We start from the raw sequence: 14,917 nt of genomic DNA, 5'->3' as shown, positions 1-14,917 counted from the left end.
TAGCTATCTTAAAAGACATCTCAAACATAACATGTCTGAAGCCCAATTCTGATTTTACCCTTCCTACTCCCCACTCCTGCCCCAAATACTCTTTGTAGATTCTTCCTGATCTAAGTCAGGCCCCAAAACCCAAAAGGTATTTGGAAGAAGAGATTCTATTTGCTAAGATGAGGAAGAATCTCCTTCTTTTTCCTGGCATTTATCACCACCTGACAGTTGTCATTTAACTACTGTTCTTCGTGAGAACACAAACTCCATCAGGGCAGGTATTTTGTTTTGTTCAGTGCTGTTTCCCCAGTGCCTAGGAGTGCCTGGCCCATTGATTGGACAAATCAGAATGAATACTGCTCCCATAGCATTTACATACAGCATTTTTCTGTTTTTCTTTATTTCTACACCATTCTTTCCTGGCTGTCTCGTAAATGTCTCTTAAATTCCCTGAGAAGACCTGAATAGGTTGTTCCATTGCCATTGGGTAGAAAGCACCCCTGTTGGGTGAGCTCTCAAGCCACATCACCTCACGGGCTTCCCGCCATAATTTATTATTGAATCCTCTGATCCCATCTTCTACTAGATCCCACTTTTGCCTGAATACCTCTATCATTTGCTTCACTGATAACAATGAGGGCGGGAGTTTTGTAGAAATGAATTTTATTTATTTAATTTGGAATTTTAAGAAATTTTATACAAAATTGCAGTGAAGATGAAGGCCACAGAAAATATTTTCAAACCGAAACACCCAGCCGTCTGCTACTGTGGATATCGTCAAGTGAAAATATCCAGTGCTGTTGGCATCTGGTAGATGCAGTTCTCCAACCCGGCCTGATGCCATCATTCCCTTGGCAGGTAAGAGGCTGTGTATCCCGTTATTCAGGCAACCTTGTTTTGCATCATTTCTCTTATTTTCTTTCAATGCACCACAAGAGGGCAGTCTTTTATCATATTCTACTTGAATTATGCCAACGGTGGGAAGAGATGCACTTCAAGAATTTAAATAGAAATTAGGGTATCATGCCAAAATTGTTCACCAAAGTTAACAAAACTCTAGATTTACACTTTTATCCCAAATGTCATGGGACCAAAACACATCCTTGAAAGTCATCAGTCCAGCAATGATATAGAAAATAACCTTCCAGAAGTTTGTATAGATCAGAAATAAAGTATTTTTTTGTGGAAGGTTGTTTTTCAATATTGAAAGTACTATTTCCTTTCTCGAATTCACTCAGGATAGCAGATGTGGGGTGTGAATGTATTAGTTTACTTCTGCAAACATTAAAGTAGAAGATTGAGATAAAGAAGAGACTTATTAGCTATTCCTTTCATGGTATCTGTGTACTGTATACAAACAACAAAAGTTGAAGGAAGAGTAATACTCGTATTAGGCATATTAGTCATGTAGTAATTGAAACCAATATGTACCATAAACAAGCATTAGATTACTAACTACTAAACAAGTCCCTTAGGTCTATCTACGATAGATTCAGTCATTTCTTTCTCTGAGCAATTCCCTCTTGCCATAAACTACAGAGAGTTAATTAAAAGAAATAGATCACTGGAGAGTTGAATCCTACCTAGCCAGATTTTGACCTAAAAATTTAGCCCTACGAAGAGGAATTAAATTGTGTCTATGCCCTTCAAGAATATATTCCAGCATCTTTCTATACCTTTCCCTATGTGGCCTCTTGAGCCCAAGCCAGATTTTGGTTACATGCCATGACAGCAATCATAAGAATCAGTTATGTTTAATAATAAAAATACCCAAAAATGTATTAATACAATCTATTCCCTCTCCTATTCATTCCTTGTGGAAAAAGAAAAACCCAGATCTTAAAAACTAAAGTAAGTCAAGGAAGCCCGAAAAGATAACCAGATTTGACTACATGTTAGGAGGAAATCAAATCTGGTGAATTTTATTTTCTAGCTTTGATCTGGTTGTCAGTTGGGATGGACTTGCCCAAGTGATGGCCCACAGAAAGGCCAAATTTCTTGTTTTTCTGTTCATCCTGTACCTCTTTTTTCATTACGAACCCTGCCTGGAAGTTTAGGTCAAAAAGGCTGCTTGGAGCAAAATACAGTGGTGTCTCATTCCAAATATTCTCCAGACGTTTCTTCCATCCTGCCAGGATCTGAATTCGGGCATCTGCTGGAGTGTGTCCAATGCTGTATGTCAGTTGAGGTTCTAAGACTTGGAAGCCACAGAAATGCAGCGTGCCACTCTAGGGATACACAAAGCACAGAGTGAAGTCAGAGATCCAATCCTGTGCAATTTGTACTGTAAACAACAAAAGTCGGTCTGGGTTTCCCAGTAAGACACTCCAGTAAGGAAGCCTGAGGTCCCCTGGAGAACCAATTCATAGCTACATTCTCTCACCTTCTGCCGTCTCTGCCTAGCTGTTACCTATTTTAGCCTATTCAGCTGTGCTCTTCTTTAAATGAATTAAACCTTGAAACTGTGCCAACCTGAATCCTCTGCCAAGAGTATGTGAAAGTTCTACGACTATTACGTTAGGGAGAATTTCAGCTTCTTGGCAGCTGGCTTGCCAAGGCATGGATATGGGCGTTTCTCCACCTGTCCATATAACTAGATGAGCTTGATGTGTGACTCTTACAGGCGGCCACCTCATTTGCTCTTCTCTCCAACCCCGTTCCTTAAAAGAGATTCTCCTGAGAGTCCAGTCTCCGCCAAAAAGCCCATCTCAGCTGCAGTTTTGTTCATCTCTAAACTGGCCGGATTAAACAATTTCTTAAATTGTCTTAGGCTCTAATAGTCTGGGAGACTGTAGCAGCAACTTGGAGAAGGACAGGAAGATTGGAGAGAGGAGACGTCAGCTATCTGGAGAGAACCGGGACCTGTGGCTGTACAAACGGAGGGTGAGCTGCACTAGTGCTTGGTTAGAGAGACTGGTGTGTGAACACGCGCACGCCTGGGTGTATTCCATGAGCACAGATGCCTGGGAAAGCAGGCAAGTCCCTAAAAGAAGCTCCCCATAGTTCCGAATCATTACTGTGCTTTCATCTTCACGCCTCAGATCTGTTTTCAGGGCTGTCTTGAGGTTTTGGACCCCATAAGAGGCTCAATTAATGAATTCCCCTGGAGGTTCATTGAAAATGAGGTACCTGAAGCGGCCAGAGAATGACATTCATGTCCCCATGGACACCCTGCAGAGAGTACATGGAGCCACTGCCACCAGTGGTGATGGAAAGCAGTGTCTTTTTATTCTGGAAAAGAAAAGAAAAAAAACAGCATCCCCTTGGTGACAAGAAGTTAATGAAACAGCCCCAGGGAAAAGAACCCACAAGTCTACCCTATTTGCTGCTTATATTACTTCATACCTTGGCTCCTCTGAGCTACACAGTGTGACCCTGCAGAAGTGCCAGCCTAGATGGTCCACAGACAGGTAGCCTGGGGCGGCCAAGGATTCCATACTTCTGCATGGGGCCAGCCAGGGCAAGGCGGTCACAGTAGCCAAAACCAGCTACCCTGGTGATTAGTCCTTTTTATCTGTCTCCCCATGTGTCTAGGCATGGAGTAGGACAAGACCTTTAATCCAGAAGGTCTCAAAGTGTTTCTTGTGCAGTATTTGGGTCTCCAAAAAATGAAGACAGACTTTATTCTTATCATGGAAAATTTCCAACATACATAAAAGAAAAAATAATATAACAATGCATCTGTCACCCAGCTTCACCTCTCAATATTTTGCCATTCTAGTTTTATCCAATGCCCAGACCCCCTTTTTTTCTGGAGTATTTTAAAATAAATCCCAAACGTCATGTCATTTCTTCTGTGAAAACTGTATCATACATCTCTCCCAAGGGACCTGGACCCTGAGCTTAGTATCTAACTGTGCTCAAAACTCTGCGTCAGGAAAGACTTTACCCACAAACCAGATGTTAGGAAACTCAAAGCCATTCACCTACCCGGAAAGGTCCCTTGTCATACATGGCAGCGTATGAGTATGCAAACTCTCCTATCAGCACTCGCTCAAACCAGCCTTTCAGAATGGCAGGGACTCCAAACCATTGCAGTGGGAACTGTGCGACAGAAGACATCAAAGAGGTCAGATCAGGGACACACACCCCCAGCCCAGAAGGCAGCTCAGGGTGCTTAGCTGCTGCTCACTGTGAGGGAACCTTTCCTCAGGTCGTTGTCATTTCTTCTGGAGAAGTTAGCACATTTAAGAAAAGAGAAAATTATTGTCCTTGGTCAACAAACTTGACGCTCCTTTTTCTGCCTAAAAATATCCATAGTGGGCGGGCCTGAATAAAGGCACATGCAAATAAGATTTGTTTGTATGAAATCACATTTGGCAGTGAAGTCTAAACAGCAAGAATTGCAGACAAGGTCTGCTTCAGTGTGTGATCCCTAAATCAACATTTTCCCAAGAGCTTGCTTAATAGGTGTGGTATCAAAAAATATGACTGTTCCTTGTGGTCACAGATGTAAAATCCTATCATTTAGAATAAACAAAACCACTCAAAAATGCAAACAATGTGCCTAAGGTTTATCAGGGAATTCCCTTGAGAAAGTCTTGTTTGACCTCTTGTCCTAATAGAAGCAGAGTAAGAACTACACCAGTATTTCCTCTTTTTATTTTATTTTATTTTATTTTTTAAGACAGAGTCTTGCTCTGTTGCCCAGGCTAGAGTGCCATGGCATCAGCCTAGCTCACAGCAACCTCAAACTCCTGGGCTCAAGCGATCCTCCTGCCTCACCCTCCCGAGTAGCTGGGACTCCAGGCATGTGCCACCATGCCCGGCTAATTTTTTCTATGTATTTTTAGTTGTCCAGCTAATTTCCTTCTATTTTTAGTAGAGACAGGGTCTCGCTCTTGCGCAGGCTGGTGTCAAACTCCTGAGCTCAAACGATCCATCCGCCTTGGCCTTCCAGAGTGCTAGGATTACAGGAGTGAGCCACTGCACCCGGCCCTAGTATTTCTTCTTATCCTTGATTCATGATTTAAAATATATGACCAGAGGAAGAAAACTAGAGGAAGGAATTTTTAAGACTTAATAGCTTTCTCCAATATTTGAAAGGCACAAATATACCTAGACCTACAGAAAAGGGGATAAGTAGGCTGGATGCAGTGGCTCATGCCTGTAATCCTAGCACTCTGGGAGGCCAAGATGGGAGGATCCCTTGAGGCCAGGAATTTGAGGCTAGCCTGAGCAACGTAGTGAGACCCTGTCTCTACAAAAAAATATAAAAATTAGCTAGGTGTGGTAGTGCATACCTGTAGTCCCAGCTACTAGGAGGGACAGGAGGATGGCTTGAGCCTGGGAGTCTGAGGTTGCAGTGAGCTAATGATAACGCCACCACACAATAGCCCAGGCAACAGAACAAGACCTTGTTTCACAAAAACCAAAAAACAAAGCGCCCTTCAGCAGAAAAATCAATGTCTCATGCATCACTCCACAAACTGGGATTCTTATGGCGAAAGGGGGAGAAGTGTAAATTTTGAAAGTCAGTCCATCAGGATTCACTAATTGGAGGGAAGATTAGGCACATGGGGGAAAACAAGCTCAAGGCTTATGTATCATCTTTGCAGTCACATTCATATATGTAAAGAGTAATACAGCCAAATTCACGATATCTGTAAAGCTGTGTAATTCTGCACCTTTGAAGTAATCACCCTTATTTACAAAGAATAAAGTGGGTGACTGTTCTAAGATCCCATATCTAATTAGGTGACAGGTCTAGGACAATAAGAACTCAAGTGTCCCTGATACCCCTTCTGATGTCCTAGCATACCTGAAATATCACAAGGTCTGCAGCTTCCAGCTTCTTTTGTTCAGCCACAATATCCGGGCTCAGACGGCCTTCTTTATAAGCTAGAACAGACTCCACAGGGTACTGAAAGTTCTCAGGGTCCTTCAGCTTACCTGCAGAGAGGGAAAAAAGAGGCTGAGGTCACAGGGGCCAAGGCTGGGCCAGAGAACCCACAGGCAAGGAGATCCACAAAGAACTAATTAAAGGGGGGAGAGGTAGGGATCTCACCTGTGATGTCCTTTTTGGAAATGATGGGATTGAAGTTCATGGCATAGAGGTCCGACACGGCCACCTCCCATCCTTTCTTCTTCAAAGCCTCTAAAGCAGCGTCCTTCATAGCATGGTTGAAGGATGTCCTCTCTGAGTGAGCCAGTACGATCAGTGCTTTTCTGGCTATTGAGACACACACAAGACATGTGGAGAAAACCCATTACCAACCAGCAAAGCTTCAGCTACAGGGGAGCTGGGGTCTGGAACGGAAGGGGCAGCTTTCTTAGACATTTGTTATTGCAGTCCATCGCCTGCCACCAGAAATATATTTTCTCCTTAGAAGTACCAATGATTACAGGAAGGATTTAAGTCAGTGGCTGATTTAATAAATGGTGTTGGCATATTTAATTAGCCATCTGCACAAAAATAAAATGATTCTCCCGGAAAACTATTCCAGGTTGAGCGTCTCAAATCTGAAAAGCTCCAAAATTTGAAATTTTTTAAGTGTCGACATGACACTCAAAGGAAATGCTCACTGGAGCATTTCAGATTGCAGATTTTCAGATCTGGGATGCTCAACTTGTAAGATTAATACAAATATTCCAAAATCCAAAAAAATCTAAAACCCAAAACACTTCTGTTCCCAAGTGTTTCAGATAAGGGATATTCAACCTGTCTAGGTATTAGAAGTCAGCATAGTGGTATTTGCCAGTAGTGACTAGAAGGGCATAAAAGGGACTTGTGGGGTGCTAGCAACATTCTCTTTCTTGATCTGGGTGAATACACAAATTTTCAGTTTGTGAAAATCCACCTAGAACTTGTGCACTTTTCAGTCTGTCTACTGTATTCACCAAAGAGTTTTTGTTTTTAATTACCCAATATACCACATATAGCAACAATTTCCAGGCAGATTAAAGAACTAAAATTCTTTTAATGAAAAGAATTAGAAGAGGAGGAAAAGTAGGATTTGTATAACCTCAGGGTAGAGAATACTTTTTAAGAAAGACTGCAGATTCAGAAACCATGAAGGAAAAGCTTGACAGACAGCTACATAAAGACAAAAAAAAATTTTATTTAGCAAAAGGCACCATAAACAAAGTTGAAAGACAATGAAAAAGAGAAGAACTCTGTACCTCTTATCACCAAGAGTTAAAATCCCAAAGAATGCCCACAAATAATTAGGAAAAGACAGACAATGCAACAGAAAAGTGGGTCAAGGGTCTGAACAGACTGTTCACAGAGAGGAAATGCAAATAGCAACAAACAAATGAAAAGATGCTCGGCCTGGCCTGTCAGGCAAAGCAAATTAAAATGAGCTATTTACTCATGAGACCGGCAAAAAATTTAAGATAAATAACATTGAGGGCTATTAAGATTGTAGGAAAACTGGCACATTACTGGGGGGACTATGAATTGCCTCAACCTTTGGGGAAAGTAATCAGGCTGAGTCTCTTAAAATTTTAAAGACATATAAATCTTTGATCTTGCTCTCCAATTTGGAGGAATCTGTTCTACAGACTAAAAGCTTTTGGATATAGGAGCAAGGATGTGTACTGCACCATTCTTTTCACTGGCAAAAATCAGATATAACCTGATTGTCTATTTATGGCGAACATTTGAATAAATTATGGCTATCTCCATACTACAGGAAATTATGCTGTTAACAAGAATGAGTAAACTATATAGAGTGATCCAGACAGATATCTGTGATATATTGTTAACTGAGTGTGAAGCCATTTTTATTTAAAAGAAAGGAGAGGCCGAGCGCGGTGGCTCACGCCTGTAATCCTAGCACTCTGGGAGGCCAAGGTGGGAGGATCGCTTGAGGTCAGGAGTTCGAGACCAGACTGCGCAAGAGCGAGACCCCGTCTCTACTAAAAATAGAAAGAAATGATCTAGACAGCTAAAGATATATATATAGAAAAAAATTAGCCAGTGCATGCCTGTAGTCCCAACTACTTGGGAGGCTGAGGCAGAAAGATTGCTTGAGCCCAGGAGTTTGAGGGTGCTGTGAGCTTGAAGCCACAGCACTCTAGCCCGGGCAACAGAGCGAGACTCTGTTTCAAAAAAAAAAAAAAAGAAAGGAGAAAGATGAGAGACAGAGAAGGAAAGAGGGAAGGAAGGAAAAGAAACTACATATTTATGTATGTAGATTTACAGTATATTGGTACGGGAAAAAAAGATATGGAATGATCACATTTAACTATTAATAGTTTTCTTTGTTAAGTAGGAAATGACAAAGGGATAGAGGCAGAAAGAAAGGTTAACTTTTTCTTCGACCTTTTTTTTTTTTTTTTTGAGACAGAGTCTCACTCTGTTGCCCGGGCTAGAGTGAGTGCCGTGGCGTCAGCCTAGCTCACAGCAACCTCAAACTCCTGGGCTCAAGCGATCCTCCTGCCTCAGCCTCCCGAGTAGCTGGGACTACAGGCATGCGCCACCATGCCCAGCTAATTTTTTCTATATACATTTTTAACTGTCCATATAATTTCTTTCTATTTTTAGTAGAGATGGGGTCTCATTCTTGCTCAGGCTGGTCTCGAACTCCTGAGCTCAAACAATCTGCCTGCCTCAGCCTCCCAGAGTGCTAGGATTACAGGCATGAGCTACTGCACCCGACCTTTCTTCGACCCTTTTTTTTTTTTTTTTTTTGAGACAGAGTCTTGCTTTGTTGCCCAGGCTGGAGTGCTGGGTCATCATGATAGCTCACTGCAGCCTCAAACACCTGGGCTCAAGCCATCCTCCTGCCTCTCACCCTCCTGAGTAGCTGGTACTACAGGTGCGCACCACCACACCCAGCTGATTTTTTATTTTTTGTAGACATGGCATCTTGCTATTGCCCAGGCTGGTCTCAAACTCCTGGACCCAAGCAATCCTCCCACCTTGCCTTCCCAAATTGCTAGTATTACAGGCATGAGCCACTGCACCTGGCCTGGTGCAGTGGCTCTTTTGTATCAATAAAATTGTTAGAACAAGCATGCATTATGTTTGCAAAAACAGCATTTAATGGGTACCTAGTAAGTGTGGAGGCACTGCTCTGGGAGCTTTACATTCTTTCTCCTTTGTCACAACAACCCCCTGATGTTTTGAATGTTTCCCTTCCAAAATTCAGGTGTTGCCAATGTGATAGTATTAACAGATGGAGCCTTTAAGAAGTGATTAGGCCATGAGGGCTCCTCCCTCCTTCATGTGTTTAATGCCCTTATGGAAGAGGCGCTTGGCCCATTTGCCTTTCTTCTGCCTTCACCTTCCACCACGAGAGGAAACCATGTTTCTCCCCTCCAGAAGATGCAGCTCTTACCAGACAACCAAACCTGCCAGTGCTTTGATCTTGGACTTCCCAGCCTCCAGAACTGTGAGAAATAAGTTTCTCTGTATTATAAATTACCCAGTCCCAGGTATTGTTGTAGTAGCACAAAATGGACTAAGACACAATCCTATGAGGTCAATACAATTAGTATCCCCATGTTACAGATGAGAAAACTGAGGCACAGAAAAGTTCAGTAAGTTGTCCAAGTTTGCATAGTCAGTGAGTAGTGAAGCTGGAATAATTTTAAAATATTAAAATTTTGGATGGCCTGGGGAAGGGAAAAGGAATTCCTGAGACTGCCTCAACAAATTCCTACCCTTTTCTGATCATATGGATTTAACACAATTGAGAGAAATGTGAGCATATTAAGCTCTGACGTGCATTTTGTTAAAATTTACCTTCAAGGCTGGAATACATTTTCTTTGTGATTTACCTTGGCATTAGTCTTATCAATGTTTACTGAATGCTGCTTTGACAGTTTTTAGTCTATTGACTTCTCATCAATATTTATAAGCATTTCCTAAGTAGTAAGACAATAAAGGCACTTCACAGCAAATTAGCAAGTCTAGGATATTCATCTCTTGCTCTTTCAAGCTCACCATCTAATAGCTATAGGCATACCCCGACCTTAAAAATGTTAAAATAAGGCTGGCCTGAGGTGGCTTACACCTGTAATCCTAGCACTCTGGGACTCTGAGGCAGGTGGGGTGGATTGTTTGAGCTCAGGAGTTAGAGACCAGCCTGAGCAAGAGTGAGACCCCATCTCTACTAAAAATAGAAAGAAATGATCTGGACAGCTAAAAACATATACAGAAAAATTAGCCAGGCATGGTGGCGCATGCCTGTAGTCCCAGCTACTCGGGAGGCTGAGGCAGGAGGATTGCTTGAGCCCAGGAGTTTGAGGTTGCTGTGAGCTAGGCTGATGCCACAGCACTCTAGCCTGGGCAACAGAGTGAGACTCTGGTTCAAAAAAAAAAAAAAAAAAAAAAGTTAAAATAAGGCAAGACACAAACAAGTATATTTGCAACAAATCTAACCAACAAAGGTGTAGTACCTAAAATAGATTCCTACAAACAACTCAATAGAAAAATGATCAAAGGTTCTGAACAGGCAATTAACAGAACATTCATTTACAATTAAAAGAATATGCGTGCTTATTTGTCAGAGAGAAAGGGTAAATCAGAAGACTTACTACCCAAAAGTAATAATCTTGTGTCACTAGTTTCCACATCATTTACTACCCAAAAGTAATAATCTTGTGTCACTAGTTTCCACATCATTTTTCATGGACAAAATTAAGTTTTCTGAACTTGGAGGGTTCATTTCCCATTCCTGCCACTTAACTAGCTAAGCAACATGACCTGGGAGGAGTTAGACTTTCTGAGAATTTACCCTAAGAGACAATAAGACAAAAGAACCTCTTTAGGGTACAATGGCATTAGCTTGATAGGACAGGTAGGGAACAATATTCTACAGAGGAGAACTGGTAGCTTCAGGGCTGGCTGCTTAGGAAGGCCCTTTTGAGGAACTGCCATTTGAGCTGAGTCTTGAAAGACAAATGGGCTGATTCTCAGTACCCCCAGTTTAGCAAGCATTTCTGCTTGTCACGCATGTCATTAGATGGCTATATGTAATTGAAGCGAATACAGCTAACATAGCTCAGCACAACTTTGTTAATGTGTCTCTCTCTGTGCACTGGTTCACTGCCATATCTCAGTCCCTGTGAACTATGACCCCAGTTTATCACTTCTCTGTGTCCCTGAAAGCCCTTGTTCTTTCCACATCATGCTGTCTTTTCATTTCCATCCAAGTCCACACCAGCCAACTTTTCTTTCTCCCCCTGAAATGCTAACTTTCCCACTAACCAATCCTCCCAGCTTTTCCACAACCGTTTTCCTGGGTACCTACCATGTGCCGGCCACTGTTCCAGGCACTTGGGATCCATTAGTGTACAAAATAGACACAAACCTTTAGTCTTCGTGAAGCCTAAATTCTGGTGGACAAAATCTCTGGACTGTCCCCTGAGAGGTAAGCTCTGTCCTCATCTATTGCTCCAACATTCCTACTATTCTCTGCCTTCAACCTCAGGCCAATCTGAAACCAAGAGTTCTTACTAACCTTTAAACTGTCAAACTGCATGGTTTCACTGATGACCAACACAGGACAACTTAATGACCAAAAAGATAAAACTAACAGAGAAAGAAAGCGATTGGGGTTCACCGTTTTAATGTGGAGTATATCTAGATACATTTCACAGTAAAAGATTTATTACCCACATGATCTTTTTGGCAGAGAGAATAAGCAATCAAGGAAAACCAACTAGGAAAAGTAATGAGGGCAAGTCCTCCTATCAGTTTCCTGAATTGTGCTTTGGCCGTCTGCTGTCACCTGAATCCTCAAGGGAACATGTGTGCCAGCCAAACACACCTATGGGCCGTAAACAAATGCCCGGGATGCTTGGGTTAATCTCAAGGTTTGGTTAGCTAGGTAAGACTAAAACTAGTTATACAAGACCCAGATCTTCCCATTTTCCCTCATTACCACCTCCCTTTTTTGTGTTTAAGCTACACAGAAATACAGAACATTCTGAACGACTGCAAAGTCAGAAAATAGTTCTTGCCCTAGTATTGGGGAAGGGGTGCTTATGCCTCCGGGCAGCTGAAGAATGAAGTAGAGGAAAACGGCAGCTAGCATGCCAGTGGGAAGCTTCATCAGCTGTCAAAATCCCTTCCCTGCTGTCTCTGCCAGCACCTCTGGGTGGGCTTCCAATCCCCAGTGCAGTCCTCTTCTCAGAGATTCTGACAATTACAGTTTGTCAACTGCAAGAGCAGTGTCTTCCTCCACTCACCTTTAGTAAGATGAGATTCTGTGGATGCACCTGTGTTTTCAGAGGCAGAACTAGGTTCAGAGGTTAGGAATCACAAAAAGGAAGAGTTTTGCCACTCCCTCCTCCCCCTAAGTCTTAGTGCTGTCCAATCTCAGAGCGAGGCCCTCTGGGAAAGAGCTCAGCTGGTCATTTATGCATCAGATAGAGCTGGGGAGGCCTCCAGGTTCCCCAAGTTGATCGAGGATGGGAAGGCTGTCACTGAAATGGACTCATTGCCAGGTCGGTTTGCCTAATCCAAGGGCCACAATGAAAAACGTCTCCTGGGCCAAGCAGTCTGCACTGGGGTCTGTTCTTTATTAAACTAAAGGCAGCAGCTTCCTCAGCTCCAGCCCACAAATCTCCAGATCTTCCGGTTTTCCTCCAGAAGCCAGGAATCCACATTTTTAAGTGAAATCACCTATTTGTATTTTAAATGCTAGCAACTTATTTCAAAATGTTTAAATACCACCAGGCCTGCTGGGAGCGGTGGCTCACGCCTGTAATCCTAGCACGCTGGGAAGCCGAGGCAGGTGGATCATTTGAGCTCAGGAGTTCTGAGACCAGCCTGAGTAAGAGCCAGACCCTGTCTCTACTCAAAATAGAAAGAAATTAGCTGGACAACTAAAAACATATAGAAAAAATTAGCCAGGCATGGTGGTGCATGCCTGTGATCCCAGCTACTCGGGAGGCTGAGGCAGGAGGATTGCTTGAGCCCAAGACTTTGAGGTTGCTGTGAGCTAGGCTGACGCCACAGCACTCTAGCCTGGCAACAGAGCGAAACTCTGGCTCAAAAATAAATAAATAAAATAAAATAAACAAATAAATACTATCAGGCCAAAAGAGGTATGGACAGTGGGTCAGATTTGGATTTGATCAGTTTCAGACCCCTGTTTTGGAGGGACTTTCTGCTTCCAAGATCAAGTCTCTCCCAAACGACCACCAGAGTTTGTGAGGGTGGGGTGGGGGAGGTTCCGAGACTCCAGGGTGCAAACAGAAGCTCCCCCTATCCCGGAGTCTGGTCCAGGCCCCTCCTGGGACCCTAATCTCTTCACTTTTTCCGCTTTGAGTCAAGGGAAAAGACTCAGGGCCAGGCCCCTACTGCCTCTGCCAGAGGAGCCAAGGCTCGGGAACCCCAAGCGACTCGTCCTCTGCTGTACTCACCAGCCATGGCTCTGACGCGGTCCGGGGCGCTGATTGGCTGGGCTGGCGGTTGCCGGGGCGACCCTGGCGTGGGCAGAGTACTACGCAGTGCTGCGTGGGCTGCAACCCCGGAGGAGTCCCGAGTGCTGCTCGCGGCACACCGGTCCTTTATACTCTACCTGGCCCTGCCCACTGGAGCTGGCAGCCAGCAAGGGCGGGGCCCGCCGCCTGGGCCCTGGGGCGCCGGCCGAGGACGCCAAGGCTGCAGTTACTGGGAGCGAGTCTGGCGGAGAGAGACTCCCCACCCCCTCGCCTTCCCCCAGGACGCGCGCCTGCCCCCTTCGGCGAAAGTCTAGAAAAGTCCCCTGAGGGCTGTGTGTGTGTGTTTGTGTAACGGGTGGGGACAGGCGCCTCAAAGATCTGGCTAGGGGTGGGAGGCAAGGCCATCTGCACTGTCCCGAGACTACCTAGGCATAAAAGGAGGAACTTTCTGGTAAGAGTGTGGGGCTCTGTTGGCCCTCGTCCTTCGGGCCTCCGCACGAAAAGAGGTGGAAAAAGCCGGATGCAAACTGCAGTCCCTTAGGCTCAGATTCTGCTGAGTCACAGTGACTCCGGACTTGGAGGGCCGACAGTGTAGGGGAGACTTGATCTGTGAAAATGCATTTGTTTCCTCCTTTGCAAGGTTCATCTCCTGCTCTTAGGGGTCCCATAGAACACGCTTCCCTGGGTGCAGGCCTCTGGGTCACCCCTGCTCCTTAAGGCCAGGTAACGGGACACTAACTGGTTTTGTTTCCCATGAGCTAAGGCAGGGCTGGTGCGAGAGAGCAGTCACGGGGAAGCATTCAAAGAATAGCCAAGACTCGTTAAAGTTGGTGGCTTTACACAAAGTCTTACTTAGGGGTACTGAGCAGAACAGAGCTAAAGTTTTAAATCTCTATAAAGTAAAAGTAGGCCGGGCGCGGTGGCTCACGCCTGTAATCCTAGCACTCTGGGAGGCCGAGGCAGGTGGATCGCTCGAGGTCAGGAGTTCGAGACCAGCCTGAGCAAGAGCGAGACCCTGTCTCTACTTAAAAAAATAGAAAGAAATTAACCGGACAGCTAAAAATATATAGAAAAAATTAGCCGGGCATGGTGGCACATGCCTGTAGTCCCAGCTGCTTGGGAGGTTGAGGCAGGAGGATTGCTTAAGCCCAGGAGTTTGAGGTTGCTGTGAGCTAGGCTGACGCCACAGAGCACTCTAGCCCGGGCAACAGAGTGAGACTGTCTCAAAAATAAATAAATAAAATAAAATAAAAAAATTAAAAAATGTAAAAGCAATACTAAAGCCATTCTATAGAACAGAGTGGAGACATACTGTGGAAAGGTGAAGGTACAAGAAATAGAACTTTAACTGTATTTCTTCTGTTAACCCTCAGAAGAATTACAAATGAGGGGAATTGGGAAGTAGACAGTGTTAGGCTGGGAAGATTAGTAGGTGCTCAACACGCAGGTGGAGAAAGATTTCTCATGCAGAAATTAAGATATAAAAGTAAAAAAAGTTTATTTTATCCTTCTCAAAGGAGAGAAAGAGAGAGAGAGAGATGGCGTGGGTGTGGCATCCCAAAGAAAGAGAAGGGGGTCCCAGCAG

General features: G+C 43.9%; 1 protein-coding gene across 1 annotated transcript; it reads right to left on the bottom strand.

The window, feature by feature from the left end:
* Positions 1–634: 634 nt before the first annotated feature.
* Positions 635–13,479, bottom strand: NQO1 (NAD(P)H quinone dehydrogenase 1). The gene is made up of 6 exons (XM_045533370.1): positions 13,312–13,479; positions 5,996–6,160; positions 5,750–5,880; positions 3,919–4,032; positions 3,118–3,219; positions 635–2,216 (listed from the first exon to the last, which is right to left on the bottom strand). The coding sequence occupies exons 1-6, from the start codon at positions 13,316–13,318 to the stop codon at positions 1,911–1,913; spliced, it is 825 nt and encodes a 274-aa protein (XP_045389326.1). The 5' UTR covers positions 13,319–13,479; the 3' UTR covers positions 635–1,910.
* Between the last annotated feature and the right edge of the window lie 1,438 nt (positions 13,480–14,917).

This window comes from Lemur catta, chromosome 20 (assembly GCF_020740605.2).
Source record: "Lemur catta isolate mLemCat1 chromosome 20, mLemCat1.pri, whole genome shotgun sequence".
Lineage (NCBI taxonomy): Eukaryota > Metazoa > Chordata > Mammalia > Primates > Lemuridae > Lemur > Lemur catta.
Note: the sequence above shows the minus strand (reverse complement) of the source record. Positions and strands in the feature narration are given on the sequence as shown.